Source organism: Bombus fervidus, chromosome 1, assembly GCF_041682495.2.
Source record: "Bombus fervidus isolate BK054 chromosome 1, iyBomFerv1, whole genome shotgun sequence".
In the NCBI taxonomy this organism is placed as follows: Eukaryota; Metazoa; Arthropoda; class Insecta; order Hymenoptera; family Apidae; genus Bombus; species Bombus fervidus.
This window is the reverse complement of record NC_091517.1, coordinates 3,775,007-3,796,446: the sequence shown is the minus strand read 5'-3', so window position 1 is coordinate 3,796,446 and position 21,440 is coordinate 3,775,007. Positions and strand designations below refer to the sequence as shown.

General features: G+C 36.0%; 1 protein-coding gene across 6 annotated transcripts; it reads left to right on the top strand.

Moving 5' to 3' along the window:
• The first annotated feature begins 1,856 nt into the window (after positions 1–1,856).
• Positions 1,857–21,418, top strand: Cad74a (cadherin 74A). 6 transcript variants are annotated; one of them, XM_072010672.1, is made up of 14 exons: positions 3,914–4,157; positions 4,222–4,377; positions 10,602–10,905; positions 11,409–11,680; positions 12,142–12,306; positions 13,274–13,954; positions 14,331–14,855; positions 15,535–15,887; positions 16,026–16,240; positions 16,721–17,280; positions 17,469–17,777; positions 17,868–18,162; positions 18,362–20,006; positions 20,314–21,418. In XM_072010672.1, the coding sequence occupies exons 2-14, from the start codon at positions 4,369–4,371 to the stop codon at positions 20,522–20,524; spliced, it is 5,544 nt and encodes a 1,847-aa protein (XP_071866773.1). In that variant the 5' UTR covers positions 3,914–4,157; positions 4,222–4,368; the 3' UTR covers positions 20,525–21,418. The 6 variants fall into 6 exon arrangements, with proteins under 6 accessions (XP_071866781.1, XP_071866773.1, XP_071866808.1 ...); XM_072010680.1 differs by lacking the exons at positions 3,914–4,157; positions 4,222–4,377 and adding an exon at positions 1,857–2,147; XM_072010707.1 differs by lacking the exon at positions 4,222–4,377.
• The last annotated feature ends 22 nt before the right edge of the window (positions 21,419–21,440 follow it).

The following is a 21,440-nucleotide window of genomic DNA, read 5'->3' as shown; positions in this document are numbered from 1 at the left end:
TGCCCGCGAAACAACGATAAACAGCTAGCACGGAATTGCCGGTTACGCGGTTATTATCGAGCTGGTGCACGCGTCTGCGTCCCTCAGGATGCGTGGAAGCCTTCTACGTGGAAGCATGCGGCTCGTCAGGCTTCCGTAACTGTGTCGTCCTCCACTTCCGGTAGAATGCTTCGTTGCTTCCAGGGTACAGTTTGAGCGCGCGGATGTCGCGAACTAATTAATTTTTATCAATTCTAATCTATCAACCGTGACCAATCTTCACATTTCTATTTACAAAATCGCGAATAAAATTTATAGCAGTGGATGAAAAAAAGTTTATAAAATAAGAACTATAAGAAGACATGGTAATTTTACGAAATGGATTTATAATTTAATAAGAGCGATGATGTAAATACAATGTATACCGTAAGATAGAAGATTGTTACCAATACTGAAAACAATTTGTGGCACAAAAGTTACTAGTAAAAATTCATAGTGTATTAATTTCAAACTTTCTCCACTTCCCTTCCCCTGCCCTGTATATCTTGTATAGTTTTATCATTGGGAAACTTTTAACGCAAAACAAAAAAGATCGCAATAAATGAAGAGGAAGGAGATAGTTTTATTTATTAACTTTCAACGTACAGATAGCGTAGTTCACTGAAATAACAAAATATATAGAACACGATTTCAACGTCACCTGCGACCGTACGATTAAAGTTAACGTCATATCTGCTCTAAGACTCTTGATATGTGTGTAGATGTGATGATGATATGTGTGAATATGTAGGTAGAGTTTATTAAAAAATAAAACCATTCCAGTTCAAATTTGAATGATAATTTATAAATTTCTGTTATCTACTGTGCATGTATCTTTTTCTCTATGAGAATCGCGTTTAAATTAGTTGCGTGAATATGGAAAAGTGGGCAGAGTTACGAAAGTGGACTAACGATAGCGTTAAGAACAAGTATCATTGCGAGACACGAAGGATTGCGGAATGATTATTGTGTATGTTTCGCAGCAATTCCTAATGCCGTTTCGTTCCGTGGTTTGAACTTTCTAGTCTTATATGGGAAAAACAAGGACATTAAGGGACATTAAGGGAATTAATGGATACCGCCGCGTTTCTTACGGAGATGAAAATAGTAGGGATTATGTAATTGTGCAAAGAGACGCTTTAATGGACTTGTTTTGGTGCTATTGGACGTCGGTGAAAGCAAGGAAAATTAATTGGGAGCTTTAATGGGAAATAGTATGTGATAAATTTCTTCGATTTATTACTAGAATTCTAGTTTGTCATTAGTAGCAAAGAATTTCTGATATACACGACAACGTGAAAGTATTAATTTAGGAAGCAAAAAGTTCTAAAGTAAAAAGTGTTTCACAACATTCAACTTCTGATGAATCTACGATAATTTGTGATCTCAATTTTGTTGCAAACATATTTAAGCCTAGAACACAAATACTCATAACTAAAATTTATGACTAAAATAAGTTTTATTTGTTCCAAATAATATTTTTGATTCTCAACTACTAAATCATTAAACTATGAATCAAGGATAAAGTGTACAATATTATATCATATATATATATATATATATCATAAAAATAGAAGTTTTCCCGCCAATCAAAAATAACGAAACTAAAATATTTTTTCAGATAATGTCACCAAGGAAAGTTCTCGCTAATTTTTGTCTGGATCCCTTTCGCGTCACAATCCCGGTTACGATGGAACCACGAAAGAGACTCACCTGGCACGTCGAGGTACAAAAGAATCAAAAAGGTTCGCCCCCCTTTCGCTCACAGTTACCGGGCACGGACTGTAGTCTCTCCTTCGCGGCGAGCTGTTTCTCTCTCTCCATTCCTTCCACTCCCATAGCAGAGGCCGCATACCTCCTTAGGATGCAGTATAGACCTGTCCATTGGCTGGCACAGACATCGGTTCTTTTTCGAAACGGCAACGACTCATGAAACCGAGAGGATAGAGGATACAAGTCGTGTTAGACACACTCGTGTATCGATGCGTCATGAGGTATGGGTGTATGTACGTGATTTTTTCTAAATGTTATTTTTCAAACGAGTGATCTCCCAAACGGAAATACACGTGGTGTGATGATGAGTTGATACGGTGCTGCGAGGAAGAAGGATCTTGGACCGACTTTATGAGGTAAGGTCCTTGGCAGATGGTATTTCTTTGCTTTCAAGTAATTGATCGAGTTCGAATGAAAGTTCAAAGCAACATTCATTGAATTATTAAACGTTACTTTAATTATTATTCGCTATATTTCTTGGAATAATATGTCATTTAAGGATCGTTTGGTTTAATAATATTGTGAATCGAACGGGTGAATATATGAAAGGAAATATGAAAGCTATACAACCTATTTTCCATAAAAATTCATTGACGTTCAGGCACGTCTCGATTTCCTGTTTTTGTTTTAGTCACGTGCTACTATCGAGGTAGCATCCTGAAAACTTGCAACACACGTTGTTGCGTAGAGTTTGGTTTAGATAGAATACGAATAGAACCGGTAAAAGTGGAGTTATAAATACGTATAAGTCTTGATGAAGTTGAGGCTAACTGTGTAAGGTAACTCTATATCAGGCTTGATCTTACTGGTATTTCCTTGACCTTTATATCGAGAGATAGTTAAAGTCGTTGGCTAGAAACTTTAAACAATCATATCAAATATTTCAATGGTCTGTGAAAGGCTGGGAAAATGAAAAGTTAAAACCAGCCAGTCTTGTTATCAGGAATGTACATTTGTTAAAGAATATTTTTTACACATTCCTTTTACGTGACTCAGAAATAATAAAATAGTGACAAACTATGCCGAACTCCCGTCATCGTTTTCGCCAGTTCGAGGAAAACCAGTCTGACCAGCGAGTGCACTAGTCGAAGTCATGGTTTCAAGGAACCGGTGTCAAGTTCGTGGAGCAGGAAAAGCTTGAATATACATGTATTAACACGTTTAAAGATTAATCGATTGATTTTCTCGCAAATACCGATCCTGCGTTCCTCAAGGTTGCTTGAAAGACTTTTCTGCGACTTACAGCTTTCTTGATTGACCAATGAAGACATAATGTACGTTAGATCTTTTCTTCGTAAACATTGTGGTATTTTTATTATTACATTAAACTTAGATACTTGTGCTATTAAATTTCTACGCTTATTTCGGTATTCCGTCATTCATTAACGCGTTGATCTATGTGCAAATTTCCATCACCTTTGGGTTTTGAAATTTTCTGTTTGCAGGTTTCTTAAAAAAATTGTCCACAGTAGGAATAATATATATTAAAGTAACTTTAAAATTAGAGGAATAGGATCCGAAGTAACCCCTAAGAAAACTGGAAAAATTCTGGAAAAATTCCATAATTACTTTCACCACAATAGAATCACTTAATTCCTTAAAACGACGCGTTCCATGTTTTTTAATTTTGTTGCTACTAAAATCATAGTTAATTTTATTTCCTGTAGAAATAGAAATGTAGTTTTATGTACTTGTTCATTTTCATTATATTGCAGTAATTATATACATATACAGCATTAATTTATAATATACTGATTTATTAAACACTTTAATGATTCCAGTGTTAAAGAAACCGTATTAATGACACGTCTATCCGGTACACGGTATAGTCTGGAACAGTAGCGTCTCGTGTAGCAAAAATGCAAAGACAGGGCAGAAAGAAGCGCGTGACAAGATGGTACTTTTCTTAGTCATTCATCCTGGGCATCACCTGGTCACACAGTGTCAGGATGCCAGGCGCGTAATGTAATGGTGTGGATCGTAGAGGGGGCCTCTATAACGGTTTTTTTTCTTCCTCTCGCCGGCTAGTCCGTCTTCCTCTCGCTTTTCTGTGGCCTGCCTTCGCTCTGCCTCTTCTCCTTTCTCGGCGATTAACGAGTCTAGGACGTCGGGACTCGTACGATCAGCACGGAACAGTTAACCGCGCGTACTCGTTTGCTTTTCGCGCAATCCGAAGAGAAAATCGGTATCGCGGATACGAATCAAACCGGGCGCTTCACTCCGAGAAACAGAGAGAATAGATCCTACGCCAATGCTGCTGGCCTGACCGGTATCACCGCGATGGCGGTTCGCAAAATTTCACAAGGAACGCGTTTCGAAATGCTTGTTGCCGGTATCGAAAACCAATTACGAGCCGTTCGTGCTTGGTACGCGATTTTTTTTTTAGCGTATCTAGGTCAATGAACGAATCTAGGTAACTTATTTGCACAGAAATTCTCTGGGAAATTGGTCTCAAAGGCGAGAATGTCATAGATGTTTGCCACGCGTGACCTCAACTGTGGACTTTTGTAATTTGGGGATTGTTGTGTATATACACAATGTCTCGGGTGTTTACGTAGTCGGTGCCTAAGCTGTAAAATGGGTATGGTAAATATTTGTACAGAATTTTAGATTTTGAGAATTTAGAATTGATTGGGATAAAGTGCTTTAGATAATGTTGTAATATTACGCTTATATGTAATCTAGGAAATTGTGTAGCTCAACCATGAAAATAAGTAAAAGTTGAGTGGCCGCAATGCTTGAAGAACGTAATTTTATTAAAATAGTATATTCACTACCATTTGCTAGATTCTGAATAATCCTGGTTTTTCTAGGAAATGTGTTGGAGCATTATTAGGATCCTGTTGCATAATCGAATTAATTTGTTTAATTATTATACTAGTAAAACTGCATAAGTTACAAGTTACAAATTACCAGTGTTAATAAATTCTTTTGTACAACAGTAGCAACGATTTACAAGTGAATATTACAAAATATAAAAATCCAGTTCATTGTCTAAATTGTTCTACTTTACATAAAATTCTAAATGTAAACTCCGTTTGCACTTCTCAATTCACTAAAGAAAAGTATTGCGCAACTAAAACAAAACAGTAACACGCTGCATTTAAGGAGTTAAGTAATTTTTTAAACGATTATGAATTTATGATCAACTCTTTAAATTCATTTCGAATTATGTAGTATAAATTTTGATTCACATTAACGAACGCGAAACGAACATTACATTATCTTTCTTACGATCGACCTAAATGGAAAATAATTTATCGAACGAGCGGTTAAAGTATTCGAGTTTCTCCGCGGCGCGGTGTAGCGTTTTGAGTACATTCGAATATGCATCGCGTTGGAAAAATGGCTAGTACCGTGACATATTTTTCCGCGTATTACTTCAGCAAATTCTATTGTGACACATCACCATGCACCGCAGCGTATAATTTCTACGTAGTATGTTTCATTCACGGGAAACGAACGTGCGGAAGCAAACGCAAAGAGAAAAGCTTTCTATCAGATAGCACAGGAGTTAATTCTTGCACGGAGCGTCGCAACGCGTAATAAATGGCGAAATACGTTTAGCCGATGATGAAACCGGTTTCCTTGTTGATCGAACAACAGTCCATGAAATTGAGCTCAATTTCAGCGTTTCAACGATTATGTTTTGAAATCGATATGTTTATAGTTGATGAAAAATCATAAAATATTAATAAAGTAATTATTCATTTTGTTCCTGACTTTGTTTTTCATTTCTGTTTGAAACTAAGTTCATGTTCTTTTAATTGATACATGTGTTGCGATAAAGCAACGAGGAAACAGTTATAACTTTCTCGAGTAGTTGATTATTCAATTTAATAGTATCGCTTTGAACTCTTGATTATTTTACAGTATTATCTTCATTGATGGCTACAATCAATTCTCTTTACAAGTAACGTCTAAGTGAACAAATCATCACAGTAATAAAATAAGATCGTGATACATTAAACAAATGTATCATCAGCTAACTGGATATAAAATCTCGATAAGATAGAATATACGTGTGTACAGATATTGTTAGTTAAAGGCCAAGAATATATTGTTCTTCCCCTATCTAACGAGCAGATCAATTTCATCGTTTCAAATTGATTGAAGGTAACGACCACTTGTATTTCAAAATTGAGGCGCATAGAATGCTTTTATCTTGTTATTTTAATCATGTTTTAAATCACGATGACCCATATAACGAAGCACCAGCAGTTAAACTTTGAACAGTAAATTGCATGCATCGCGGTAGTTACCATCAAGTATAATTCATAAGGAATATAAGACAACGTCATGAACTCGAATTCGTTTAACATCATGAATAATGGGATCATGCATTATTAAATAGAGCATGGCGTTGTTTCTATTTGAATAATTTTGTGTTCTCCTTATCTTCTTTATTTTCATCCTTTTCCATAATCTTAAAAGATTTTTTTCTCATTACTGAATATTTATACATACATATATATATTTGGGAATCGTGCTGAGTAAATACATCGTGGTCAGCGATCGTTGCGCTTACGGTGTAATATTCCGTTTACTATTATTTCTGCGGGATTTCATGGTGTGTTTTATGGCTCGTTCATGGCGAATGGCGAAAGCGCGATCCGTGAATTTCTTCCTAGCTAGAATTGAATGCATCGCATAATCTAGTCGTATCGTTTTATATTACGTCGCTGATAATTGCAATTACACTGTCCAGAATCTCGGACGAGTCTCTAAACAGTAGAAGTATACTCTTGGTCATGAGTTTTAACGTTCCATGCTTTCCCGCGTTGCGCACATTATAGTAGAAATCGTACCAACGTTGGAATACTTCTAGTCTGTTTGTTATTGCTGAATCTACTTAAGCGGTCTATGTGGAAATGTAAATTTTCTTGTGTGTTTCGTTGTCAATTTCTCTTCTATACTGCTCAACTGTGAAAAAAGGAAGTAAAATATTAGCCGTGTATTATAAATGTAAATGAATTTGGTGCTTTTAGAAAGAAAATGGAAATTCTATTCATTATGTAATATTTTAATTATCAAAACCGTTCTTGTTATTTCACTAACTATAGTAAATGTGAAACTATATTAAATGTAGATTTTATTTTATGAAACTCCTGTAAGATAAAAAAAATATTTGAATTTAAGTTAGAAATAAGTAAATTTAAGAATCGAAAGTCCAAATTAGTTTGCACGTCTAATATAGTAATTTTCTAAGCAAATCACTAATACTATCAGAACATACAATGAACATAGTAAGCTGTGAAAACTTTATGTCAATGTGCTACAAATTGCTTCTTTAATAGTTGCAGCCTTTCTCCATTGTTGGGTAATATAGTGATGCATGAATATTTAAATATAAATAACTTCATAAGAGCAGTAAATATTATCCATTTTGTGTAACATTTCTTGAGTTTTATTATGAGTCTAGATCATAGCAACGTGTTCTTTTGGTGGTATTTAAAGATACTCAAAATTAATCCTATGATTAAGACTCCGGTGTGAAGTAATTGTGAGAATTGTTTCAACAAGATAGCAGGTCTCCTGCCTTTCCTATATCATACAAAATTTCTAGTAACTTCACATGATTAATAATTAGGTTTGCCGAAGACAATACTTGATAACAACCTTCTGAACACGGAAGTCAACTAGTGGTACGAAGTCACCGGAAAATCGCTAGTATACTGTCCTGTAGTCGTCGCTTGTTTCTCTTCGCAGAATGATTGCTTCCCACGTATTACTTTCAGCAATAGCTGGTTCTCATTGAAGCCTTCAAAATGAACAGTTTCAAAATTCTCAAAATTAAGCAAAAAATTAGACGAAAAGTCACAGGTGGTGATGAAAATGAATTCCAATTAGCTATACAAACTATATTTCCCCCAACAAATTCATATAAACGCAGCTTTTTAATCATACATTATAAAATATTTTATTATTTGTCTATTACATTCTATTACATTTGTCTATGCTATCATATAGTAAAATATATGTACGAATTTAGAGAAAATTTCAAATTCACAGTTTAAAAATTCCTATATGATGCAAATAATTTACAAGAGTAATTTACGTAACTTTTATGCAATATTTTTATGACATATACATTTCAAATCTATCTTAATGAAAAGAACAAGCAAGCTGTCATTCATAAAAAGAATCAATTGCAATAATCATATGTGCTTTCATTCTAGTACCTACCTTAATTCTATGGGTAGAAATCATGCTGTGTATTATTTATTCTAACATAACCCATTGTGTTTTAAATTCCGCAATCCATCTGAACGATTTCCTATTAACCTCGTAATCCATCATTTTGCTCCACATACTTGGCCTTTGAATACCAGAGCCTAAATGAATATCGTGGCAGTTCCACTTAAACGCTACAGAAAAATATTATTGGTCGAGTGGTTTTGATTCTGCACAAATTGCTGTCTTGGGTGAGAGTTATGACAGAGGTGGAATAGCATAGAACGCAGTCTGTATTTATCCAAGCCGATGCTGTTGTGCAAGACATTTGTTCGGAATCTGTCTGGAGACTTTACTAGAAAGTTACCGCAGAGTTCTTAACAATCCTGCGTAACATTAATATGCGCTACTCATTGGCCCATGAAATTTCGTATGCTGATCTTGAAATCACGCTGAAATATTATTTTCCGTTTACACTACCAAAAAAAAGTCGTTTGGAATGCTGCTTTCACGAAAAAATACTTAATCGATTACTACACACTCTGATTAACGAAGATCGCGGTCAGTACTTGCATTCTAAATTTTCTTGTTCGGAGAATTCCAACTTTGATTCGAATCTTTTAGTATATTCCGGAACTATGCGCGTGTATGCAGATCTTTTTAGGAATCTTACCTTACAGTATTTATTAACCTTATTTTGCCTCATACATATTTTTCTATAATATGCATATTTCACTCATACGAGTCTTAATTACAAAGCATTTCTTAATCCTTAAGATTTGAGGTTTATTAATTATCCGAACGTAATTTTCTACTTTTTTCTAATATCTCGTTAAAGATGAAAGCAATAATTATCTTTTTTTGCTAAACTCTATCCATAAAAGTAACGCGATTATCCACCAACATCAAATTCATTCGTACACTTTATAAGCTTAAATTAATTAAAACAGAAGGACGGTACTCAAGGCGTAGATAAATGTTCGACGACTAATAGGACAATTTAATTTACGGATCGCAGCACAAGAATACCGCGAACTCCTGAAATGGAATCTGATTTCTAACGGCTTTTCACTGACCGTGTTCACCCGCTGGAAGTCATTCAGTCACCGTACTAGGTGGCTGCACCGCTGGCTGGTGGTTCGCCTGAAAGCATTTTTTCGGAATGCCACAGAAAGAACGCGGCTCGGTCGCTGCCGCGTTTTATATGGGTGGTAACCGGTGGCTCCGATAGATCGTTGCATCCTCCGCAGTATTTAACCATTTCCTCTCTCCTGCCCACTCGTCTATGCGTCGCATTTTTCCAACAGAGACCGCGAACATTGATCCCAACAACGTCCAAGAAACAAATGCACGTACGCTTATTTCAGATGGCTCTCGAGCTCGCCTATGGTTAGCTTCTTCCCGATAGTTTCCTTTCTAGTTGAAGACGTTGATCGAACTATTATCTGAGTGATGTCTATTTGCTGTGTAATTAATCGTTGTTTGGATAGAAAGTGAGTGGTCTTGTAGGTATGTGGAGATATAAAGTATCACTATACATGGAAATATATAAATATCACTAGAGTGTGGACGTTTATAGAAATTTAGATATTTGTGAATGCAGTTAGAGAAATAAAATTTAACGAGACTTTGTTTCACCTATTAGTTTTTATCACAAGAGCACATTTTTTTCTATATACTTTAAATTAGTTTGAATACTTTTGTATAAAATTTGTGTGGGAATATACGGATAATTTGAAACCGAAGTTTCACAATGATTATTGGTCATATAATTTATCGCTTGTCGTAATTGTTGATAGATCATAAAATTTATTGTCCTTTTTCTGTCTGTTTCTTAAATTTTTGTAGTCAGTTTTATAGGACAAAAACATTACCATGAACGCGGAGATGTTGTTTTTGCATTATTTAAAGCGGTACAATTATTAAGATACGCTTGTTTCGATGACCGGAAGTGAACGGAATCGTGACGAATCGCAGTGTAGGATGTGTTCACCTTTCACGCAAGAGAGAACACGCTTTTATGTATAAAACTTCATGTTTCAATTTGTTTAATGAAAGTTCCTAGCGTAAGCCGCGGAATTGTTCTTCTTACGCCAACATTTTCATCTTTGAATCCACTTTCTAATCGTTCACTAAATAACCGTTATTCAACGAATGCAAAGTCAACCACTGATGCTAATGATGGTCCTTGTGCATATCAGTAAATAGCATTATGATTGTTAATTTACATTCTCAAATTATACAGTGAAGAATGAAAGACAATGGTCTTGCGATGTCAAACATCTCACGATAATTAAAGAACCTCTAATTATAAAAAGAACAAGTTTCCAACGAGCTGCAATTGGATCTTAGGCTTGGTGAAAATGGAGGAATAAAAATTGTTAATATTTCGCATGCTAAAACTATGTGATTTGACAGATTTAAATTTAAAATCTATTAGAAATATATACTATTTAAATAGGAATATGAGCTATGCCCTCGAGCGTTGCATCGTTAGTAATATAGATCGGTTGAATCGCAAATATACTGAAAATATATTTTTAATGTAAAATTCCTAAAAATCTCGTATCAATCGTCTGTATCTAAAAAATTAGAAGTAAAAGAATATTTAATATATTTATTTCGTTAACCCGCAGGTGACGATGTGGACAATTTTGCTCTTCACACTCTCCACGTGGTCTTCGTCATGGGGTCAGGTGATCAACAGAGCGCCGCATTTCGTGCAAGGTGGAGACATGGCCAGACTGGCCGTGTCAGAAGGCACACCTCCAGGTGCACCTGTATATACTCTTCAAGGAGAAGATCCGGAAGGATCCAAGTTACATTATTCGATCAGTGGTGAATACTTCACTGTGAATCGGGACAGCGGTGTCGTTGTTTTAAGAAAGGCGCTAGATAGGGAGACCCAGGATTTGATCGAAGTGATCATCAGTATAACGGGTAACTACATTATTTTTATAGATATTCCGTTACAGTGTTACTGTAGAATATCAATAGATAGATGACGGTATTTGTAGAGCATTAGATGACCGATATGCTGGTGGAATAGTGATGACTCGATTGTGTAACTGAATTTCGGTGAAGTTTCTTTTCTATATTCATTACGCGACTATACCTCTAAACTTTTGATTTCAGTCTTTATTTGAGAGGCTCGGTAAAGAAATTGTACAAATATCTTTGAACAATGAGATACACATAAGAATTGATATAAAGAATTATCTTAAAAATTTCTAGGCGTCCATGAGTATATATAGAAATAATTTCACTCATAAATTTTTTCAATGAAAATACGAACGTAGCCTTTTTCACTTGTATCACTTCTTCTCTAAACAACTCAATTAATCAAACAATATTCCTCATTTCCTTGTGTTAAAACATAGACTTTTTATTTACCAGACAATGAGAGATATCTACGAGTAATATTAAAATCAATATTCTATTAGACGAAGGGATCGCAGGATCAGAACCCAACACAGTATCCCTCCGACGCGAGATAGCGGTGTTAGATGAGAATGATAATCCACCGGTATACCATGGCAGACCTTATGCAGCCAGGGTGCCAGAAAGCGCACACGTGGGTGGTCTTCTAGTTCCACCTGGTACGATCACGATCACGGATCGCGATGGTGGTGTAAACGCGGATATTCACGTGCAATGTGTCTCTACGTCGCGAGACGATGATGTCTGCGAGGTCTTCAACGTTTCTACAGAAAAGGTAGAAACCTTGACATTTCATTGTAACAAACAATTCGTAGCAATTCACTAAACGTAATTACTATCCAGAATTTTACTTATATTCTACACTTAGCTTTGCTTAGCTATTTGCTTCTTTACATTATATCATTTCCAAATTTCCAGTTAATTACTTCTTTACATTCTACGATCTTTCTAAGATCTCGACTATATCTTCTCCAGATCCTATTATATATATATTTACTTCTCTATATCCTACACGCCAAAATTCTCAACTATTCATTTCTTCTGTACGCTATACTATCCTTAAATTCTTAAGTACTTACTTTCAATACTTAAATTTCCTTTCTATCATTTATTCAACGAAAATATCATTAAGTTAAGAAAAATTGCCAATTATTTACATCCTATGCTCGAATTTCTCTTCTACGATCGTTCAACGAAAAGTCGATCAAACCTATAAATCAAGAACTACATTTTCAGCTGACGGAGGGAAAATACGACGTACAGATCACCCTGTCGAAGTCTCTGGACTACGAGAGGAGAAACTCGTATTTGATCAACCTCTTGGCTGTAGACGGTGCCAGCGATATATCGAAAAGGTTACAGGCCAGGGCAACAGTAGCCGTGGACGTTCTCGATGTTCAGGTAAGTGGGTCTCGACCTAGCCGCGGATGTAACTGTACATCCAGTGTGATCATTCCGTATTGGTTAGTAAGATCGTTTACGATAATCTAAGCAGGAAAGCACAGGCCGTTACCTAGTGACTCTGTTCGTGGAACGTCCGATTATGTGTACGCGTTGTTCGCGAAATAACTTTCACCAGAACGGTAAACGTTTTACTTCCTTCGTTCGTTCGTTCTAACACAAACTTTAATCATTCTCGAAATCCTCCGTTAGATAACGGTCTCGAATTCTTTTAATTAATTCCTGGAAATCGTGAGAATTACTCTAGAGAAATAAAAAACTAAGTGAGATGATACTAGTGATATCTGATTAGATAGTAGATTATAGATATTTATTTATCTCTAAATCAGTAGATTATAGATATAGATATTTTGTTAAAATACTGTTAAAACACTGTTCACGGTTGAAGAGTTGGGTAGCAGTAAATTTTAAGAACGAAACAAACGTATTTTTGTTAAAATAGTTGGTTGAAATAGTCACATTTACAAATCAGACAGTTCAACATGGTGATGCACGAATTTAGATATACTGGTACAACTTTTGTAACATTTTTATTTCACAATTGCTATAATGCTAAATAACTGTATTTTCGGTTTAAATATTGTACAAATATAAGTATTACTATGAGAGTATTATTAATTAAATACAAGACCTAGAATATAAAATTCTTTACCAAAAATTATCGGTTGGCGTTTGAAATTAAAACTTTTTACGTGAAAGGAGTAACAAACGTAGCAACAGATTTCAAGGCAACAGGCGTAATTTTGGCAGTACATACTGTGTCAGTAGTATCTTTGATCAAAAGCTGAAGTCAAATAAGCAGGGTACATCTCTTGCTCCAGTACTATCCACTAGCAAACCATTGAATCAGGAATTTACGTTTACTACGGATTGCAAATGATAAATAAATTGCATAAATTGCTTTCAGGATCAGCCGCCCGTGTTCTTGAACGCGCCGTACAGTGCGGCACTTCCGGAGAACACGCCAGCTAGTCACACAATCCTAACAATCAGAGCGCGAGACGGTGACACGGGTGAACCTAGAGTTCTCCTATTAACTCTCGAAGACGAGGAATCAGGCCACTTTGATCTCGACGTATCGAGAGAGGGTGACGTGACAGTAGGCAAACTGGTTACCACCAACATTTCCCTCGATCGAGAGGATCCTAGAATCCTACAAAATGGTGGGATTTATACGTTCCAAGTGAAAGCTACGGAATTAATCAATAACGAGATCCCAGCAGATACTGCAACCTCGATTGTCACGATAGTCGTCACAGATGTTGACGATTTGATGCCTGTGTTTAACGAGAAGTACTTCAATATAAAAATTTCAGAAGACATAGGTAAAGGTACACCTTTACCGGGATTAAATATGATAGTGAGTGACGGAGATGTTGGAGAGAATGCGAAGTACAGATTGGCTCTTAGAGATGCGCCGGATTATCCTGGAATTAGCAAGGCTTTCGTTGTTAGTCCCGAGGAAGCTCAAGGTCGTGTGCCAGTTGTGGTTAAAGCAAAAGATGTCAATGTCTTGGATTATGATGTGGACGACCCCGCTAAAAGGCAACTCGAGTTCGAAGTTGTTGCACTGGTTGCAAATGAAGTGGTACGAATTTATCGTCAATAACTTGTAAATAGACCATAGGCTTTTATGCATTTACTAAAAATTTGAAGATATACTATAAAAAATATACCATGATATGCAAGAATATAGAAGAATATAACATACAAATATAATATAATATACTTGGAATGATGTTTAATAGATAAAACAAATTTCTAGGATTAAAAATATAAATTATATATTCTGTATAAATACTCCTAGTTTATATATAAATATTTTTAACACAGTAATAGATATATCCTTAACAATTCCTAGATTTGATTCTATAGAACGTCCATGTTATCTTTGACCATATGCACATAAATATTTTTATAACAATTGATGTATGAAAAGTAATATATTAATAAATAAATTTTAGGTGGCCACGAGTAGAGTTCACGTAGAGTTAATGGACGCCAACGATCACAGTCCAGAATTCTCTCAATCGGTGTACAAACTATCTGTGCCAGAAGATGCGGAAATAGGCACACGATTCGGCGATGTGTTCGCAAGAGACTACGACAGTGGTTCTTTTGGTGAATTGACTTACACTCTACGTGGTTTCGGAGCTGACAAATTCGAAACTAATCTAAAAACAGGTGGAGTCTCGGTAGCAAAACCATTGGATTACGAAGCTCAGAAATCGTATTCATTGACGATGGAAGCTAGAGATGGAGGTGGAAGAGTATCAGCTGTGAATATTTTGATAGAATTGGACGATGTTAATGACAATAAGCCAGTATTTGAACAAAACGAATATACGAGAACTGTCCGCGAAGGAGCAACAAGTTTCGATCCACAGATGTTTGTTAGAGCCACTGATGTCGATGGTCCAGTACAGGGAAATGGGAAAGTAACGTACTCCATCAGTTCGCATAACAGTATGACGAATGATGTTTTCAAGGTGCGTGTTGTTGTCAGATAAATATGAAAGAGTAAAAATAGATGAAATAAGCTTAGGTATAATCAGAGGTGGATCTACCTTGACGCCAATGACACAATAAGATTCGGGCCTTGTAACACCATGGAGGCCCCAAAAGTGGTTGCAAAAAAGAGTAATAAACGATTATCAGAATCATATAAAATACATCTGTTAGTATCCAAGGGGCAGGATAAAGATTTTAACTTGGCTAAAACGAGCATTCGATGAGTCCATTCTAAAACATTTTGGAGGATTCTTGCGTTTTCTAAAATATGTGAAAAAAAAGAGAATCTTCCTCGCTTTCAATTTCGAGGAGTTTTAACAGCAATTTTGGACTGGCTATTGTGCGTATTTTAATTACTACACATGAAGTTAATATTCACTGTCTAAGTGAATATCATATTTTGATAGATTAGTCAAAAGATCTCTAAACGTAAATATTAATTTCCTATTGATTTAAGAAACATCGATTTAGCCAGGTTAAACATTTTTCAATTCGTTTTAGCCCAAAATGATTATTAGCTTCAGGCAGCCAAAGCGTTAAATCCACCGCTGAGTATAATGAATAAAAATTAGCTATAAAGTCCTATTTGCATATTGTTATTGTAGGTTATTATTAAAAGTTATTTCGTGTACAGAATTAATAACAATATTTTTACAGATAAATTCAGAGACCGGAGAAGTGACAATGGCGAAAGCAGTGCGTTCAGACGATACAGAAAGAGGAATTTACGAATTAATAATTCGTGCTACGGATGCTGGAACGCCGCCATTATATTCCGAAGCAAAATTATCAGTCAGGGTCGGAGTACCTGGAAACCAAAAACCCATCTTCCGTGGAAATTACAAATCTAATGTACCAGGACCTAGCACTTACCGAGCAAGATTGTTAGAGAACGCTTCGCCAGGAACGGAAGTCATTAGAGTCGTAGCAAACGATCCTGACGGAAGAGACAACTTGTTGCAGTATCACATTGCTTCCGGTGCTAAAGATAATTTTGTCATAGACTCTAGGTAATTTACAACATAATTTATATCTGTATAATTTATTAAAGACAATTTTCGTAAATGTTTCTTCCAATAAATGTTTCCAGAGATCCAAAATAATATATTGTAGATATTAAATATTAAAATCTGTTATGAATTGTTTAGTTCTGGTGTTATCACGGTCTCACCGGATGCTCGTTTGGATTTGGAAACCGGAGGAGAAAAGTACGAAGTAATAGTTTACGCCATAGACTCTGGCACACCACTTAGGGAAACCGCTACAACAACTGTTACAGTGAATATGGTAGACGTGAACAACAAACCACCGATGTTCAACGAGTCGACGTATCTCGTTTACGTATCAGAAAGAGCATCTATTGGTAGGTTCCAAATTAATAAAAAACATACAGGATGATTCTTTTGTTAGTTAATTCATAGGCAGTAATAACAGTAGCGAATCGCATACTTTCGTTCTCACTTTGTACATAGTGGTGCATGAAAGTTTCAGGCTAGATAAAATGTCCATTTTATACTCTTTCAAAAACGATATTTAAAAAAGTTTCCGCTAATATTATATAACTATATCGTAGCGTCCATTTGTTTTACCGAGATCCTTTACGTGTCACGTCTTTATATTCAATATTAGCAACAAATTTTTCACGTATTACTTTTAAAATATAAAATGAAAAATCTTTCTGGTCGGAACTATCTTGTACATCACTATATATAAAAATAGAAGAAAAGTATGCGGTTCCCGGTATGATTATCGACACAGTCCTTATGTTAACTAGCGGCAGGATCATGCAATATTAATTACAACAGAAAGAATTCAGTGCTGATAATTAATAATCGTTAAACAGGTGAACCAGTATTGAAAGTAGTAGCAACAGACCCAGACTCAGACGCTTATTTGGAATATTCTTTAGTGGAACCCATCAGAGCTGTCGACAAAACTGGCGTGGCTCTGAAGAGCACAACTTCTTATGATTACAAAACAGCGTTTCAAATAAATTCCATGACTGGTTTAATTACAGTAAATCGTGTGTTAGATTATCAAGTGGCTGCAGTAGTTATTTTGACGGTTCAGGTGCAAGATTTGAATGCCGTCGTTGATAAGGAGAAGCAGATTACGAATGTTGAGGTGACGATTTATATCCAAGCTTACAGCGACGACAATCCAACGTTTACGAACCCAGGATGGTCGCCTAATAACCCCACAATCAAGATTTCCGTGCCAGAGGAACAACCTCTTGGAACTACTTTGCTAATGCTATCAGCTAAAGAACCAACTACTGGTTATGCTGTTCAAAGGTTTGAATTGGTGAGGGAAGATGATGATGAAGGGTATGTGAATGTGGGTGTTCAAAGTGGAAACGTTGTTTTGAGCAAGCGGCTGGACTATGAAGTTCTGAATCAAAAGGTAAATTTTAGTTTTAAAGCTAATTTTTTATATTCATTTTAATCCTATAAATTCTAATTTCTAAACTCATTTCTAGTATTTATTCTTGTTCTATTTGTGATTAAATTTTTCAAATTATAATTTTAAAACTAAGTTCCTGTGTCTATATATAATTATGTTTGGGGATTTAAACGGTTTGTGATTTTCAGTTCATTCGATTTAAAGTACGAGCGTTAGCAAGAGATTACGAGATAACAAGAAAAATGTCGGAAGCCAACTTGATAGTCGAAGTGCAAGACATGAATGACAACAGTCCTATCTTTACTCAAAAGGATTACAAAATTTCTGTATTAGAATCGGTAAAACCTCCAAAGATTGTATTGAACGTCAGAGCTACGGACATGGATAGTTCCAGCACGGAACAGGAAGTTAAGAGAGGATACGGTGAAGTGAGATACTCTTTGGTTGGAGAAAACGCCAATATGTTCGAGGTGGAACCAATAACTGGTAACATTCAGGTAAATAAATTTATTTTTATACATTTTACTAAAATTTGAGTTACATTCATTATATCTATGTTATATTAATTTCTAATCTTATTTGTATAGATTGCAACCAATACAACACTTGACAGAGAAAAACAGTCGGTCCTTCGTTTTTACGTCGTTGCATCAGACATGCCTCAAGGTGGAGCAGAACAGAGAAGCACCAGAGCTTTGGTGACTGTAGATGTTTTAGACGTCAATGATAACGCTCCAAGTTTTGAGCAAGAATCTTATACAGCTGTAATACCCGAGAACGCTTCATCAGGTGTCAGTGTAGTGAATATCACTGCCACAGATCCAGACGAAGGCAATGGCGGAATAATCAATTATGAAATCATTGATGAGGGCGAAGCAAGTGGTAAGCAAGAGTATAACATTTTTTCTGTTTTCAAAGTATTAATATTTTTTCTTTAACTCTTCGATCGTAATGAAAAATTCGGAATGAACAATAATTATTTCTTTATCGTCTCTGTAAAAGAGTTAAATGTTTTAAATTTTGAAATACGATCAATCGCCAAGAAATTCTAAGATTGATTTGTGAATTATGAAAATTCTAGGACTGTTCAAAATAAATCACACAACCGGTGAAATTTATTCAGCTCGAGAATTGACAGGCAAAGGAAGGACAGAGCCATACATAATGAGAATCAGAGCTCAAGATGGCGGCGTGCCAGAACTCTATTCCGACGTAATTCTGACACTTTACATCGGTGATGTAGTCAGCAATGATGGCGTACCTCTTTTCATCAGACCCACTCTCGAAGAAATAGCTCACATAGCTGAAAACTCAACCATTGGCAGTCCAGTGTTCCAAGTCGTAGCTTCAGATCCCGATGATCCGAATTTACCAAACGGAAAGATCACTTTCAAGTTTCTAGAAGATGGAAACTTTGGCAAAGACGCAAGTGCCTTCAAAATAAACAGTGAAACTGGTCTAATTACTACCAGGAAATTACTAGATCGAGAAACAAAGGATAGTTATACGTTGATATTAGTTGCTCAAGACTTGGGAAGTCCTCCTCAGCAGGCAACCAGAGTTCTTCAAGTCCTAGTGAATGATATCGACGATCATAAGCCTCATTTTAAAAGAAACTTAGACAGTTCACCTATAGAACTGACAATATTCGAAGAAGAACCAATTGGAACAAAAGTTGGCGTAATCGAGGCGATTGACGAAGACATCGGAGAAAATGGAATGATCGACTATTCAATTATCTATGGAAACGAAGCTAGGCTGTTTATTGTAGAAAGACTCGAAAACAATTCGGCAGTGATCAAATCAAACGGTCGACTCGATAGAGAGACAGCTGATCGTCATTTGCTAACGATTAAATGTTTCCCCTTTTCCACAAAGAAGAGTGACATCGTTCCAAAACCTTACAATCGACAAGATCCTTCTGAAAGACAAATTCTCGTCAAGATTTTGGATATCGACGACAATAAGCCAAAGTTTAAAAAGGAGAATGTCACATTGGGTGTTCGTCTAAATGTTCCAATAGACACAGGTCTCATCACTCTGGAAGCTTTCGATGCTGACTCTGACGCTCTTCCAATTAATTACAGCACGGGCAAAGCTTCTTTCACTTCCCTCGTTGATCCTTCTATGTCTAAACGGGAGATTCCCTCGCATTTGTCTTTGAATCCTCAAACTGGAGAACTCAGAACGACTGGTTCCATGACTAGTTACGCAGATGGTTACATGGAAATCATTGTCTCGGCCAATAACTCAGTTACACCAGGCAGAGAGACGAATATCACATTGAGGATATTTCTGCTGCGTGACAGAGACATGTTGAAGTTCGTGTTTTCGAAGCCACCTGTAGAGGTCAGAAAGACTCTGGAGGATTTTGAGAAATCTGTGCAACAAGCTCTGTCTTTACCTATAACTGTCAATGTTTACGATACGCAGTTTTATTCGAAGGAAGATAATTCTTTGGATTTCTCTTCGACCAGTTCCTGTTTTCAAATGGTTGGAAAGGAAGCATATGATTTGGACGAAATGAAAGCTCTTCTAACTGATCCAAAGAACGAGGAATTGAAGAAAGTTTATAGGACGTATCACGTGGAAAAGGTGCAACATTGCGCTGCCATGGTAGCTAGAGCTGACGCCTCGATGACGCAGATGTGGGTGCTCGCCATCGCGGTTCTTGTTGGCATTGCTACGGTGATTTCTAGTTGTGCGCTTTGCTGCATGCACGCCAAGTAAGTGTTCATGATTTTCTTGGACTTTTTCGACTTGTAAGAGGAATTAGATATATTTTCGAATGATCCAAATTTTTAAATGCTATTATTGTTTACACTATCGATGAAAAGTTTGGAATCACCCTATGTCTTCTATAGATTTTTAGAATGTAGAAAAAATTAAGAATTTAGGAATTTAATTTAAAATTCCAACTTAGAAGTTCGTTATCTTATTACACATATATTATCTGTAACCACTATCTATTCTTAACAACAATTAATTGAGTTTTGAGAAGAAAATTATAATTAGTTTAATTGTTCCTTCCAGGTACAAACGACAAGTAAAACACGCCCGTTTGCGTGATCAGCCTCGGCCGCCATTAAGTTACGTCTCTTCCGGTCCAGGGATGGTCAGTGCCACATCACATACAACGCTGGGACCTGGTACCATGGTTTCTCTAGGACCACACGAAGGTCCTTACGAATGGGGAGCGGATACAACTCTCTATCATCCGAGTACTCTCGGTTCCAGGACGTAAACAAGTAGACGATGACTGAACAGCATGAAGATTTTCATTCTTCTGTACAGAAAACGCCTTGAGAAAGATCTTTTTAGCTCAGAATCGAGATTTCGATGGATAAGTATTTGTATCACTTCGATATTACTTAACGAGCATGCCATATTGAGATTTTATTTCCTAAAAGTATTATTGGAAGAAGAAATACCAGAGAAGTGATGTATGATACGAGATGGAAACAATAATTTGAATGTTATATTAACAATAGAAACGTTGAACATAAGCATTTACGAGAAATTAGATATTTCCTCAATCAAAAAATCTCTAAGATGAATATATCTGATAACCATAGTTACGATCGTCAATCAAAGATAGAGTACAACTATAATACTTGCTCGTAGCTATTTGTTAGTTTTGAATGTTATTTTAAAGCAACGAAACTTATTCAAGGCATGTGGCTTGGCAGGGAATTGTTGAAACGTACAATGTTATCAAAATCAGTGAATTTATTCATTCAATGGGAACGAGAAAAATCGTGGATGACGTTTCAAGAACTGACAATGCGTTTTTCTCGCTGGAAACGCCCGAAGCATACGAATAAATTGTATTATAGTCATTTGCGGTGTCATCGAGGAAATTACGAGAATCGTGCAATGAAATTGACGAATGGTGCTATAATGTAAGATCGAGAAATTCGTGCCAAAATACAGGGACACGTGTAAAGTGCGACATTATTTAGTATTAAGTAAAACTAATTTGCGTGAATTGTATATTTCTTAGACTGTACACGGATCTGATTCACAAAACATTCGCGACATTGTCATAAAAAATGCGCGTCCGCTATTGTAATATATGCAGTATTTAAGGCTGAAATAAAAACTGTACATTTGAGTTATGTTTATAAAAAAAGAAAAATATCGCTGTCTTTTTTATATAT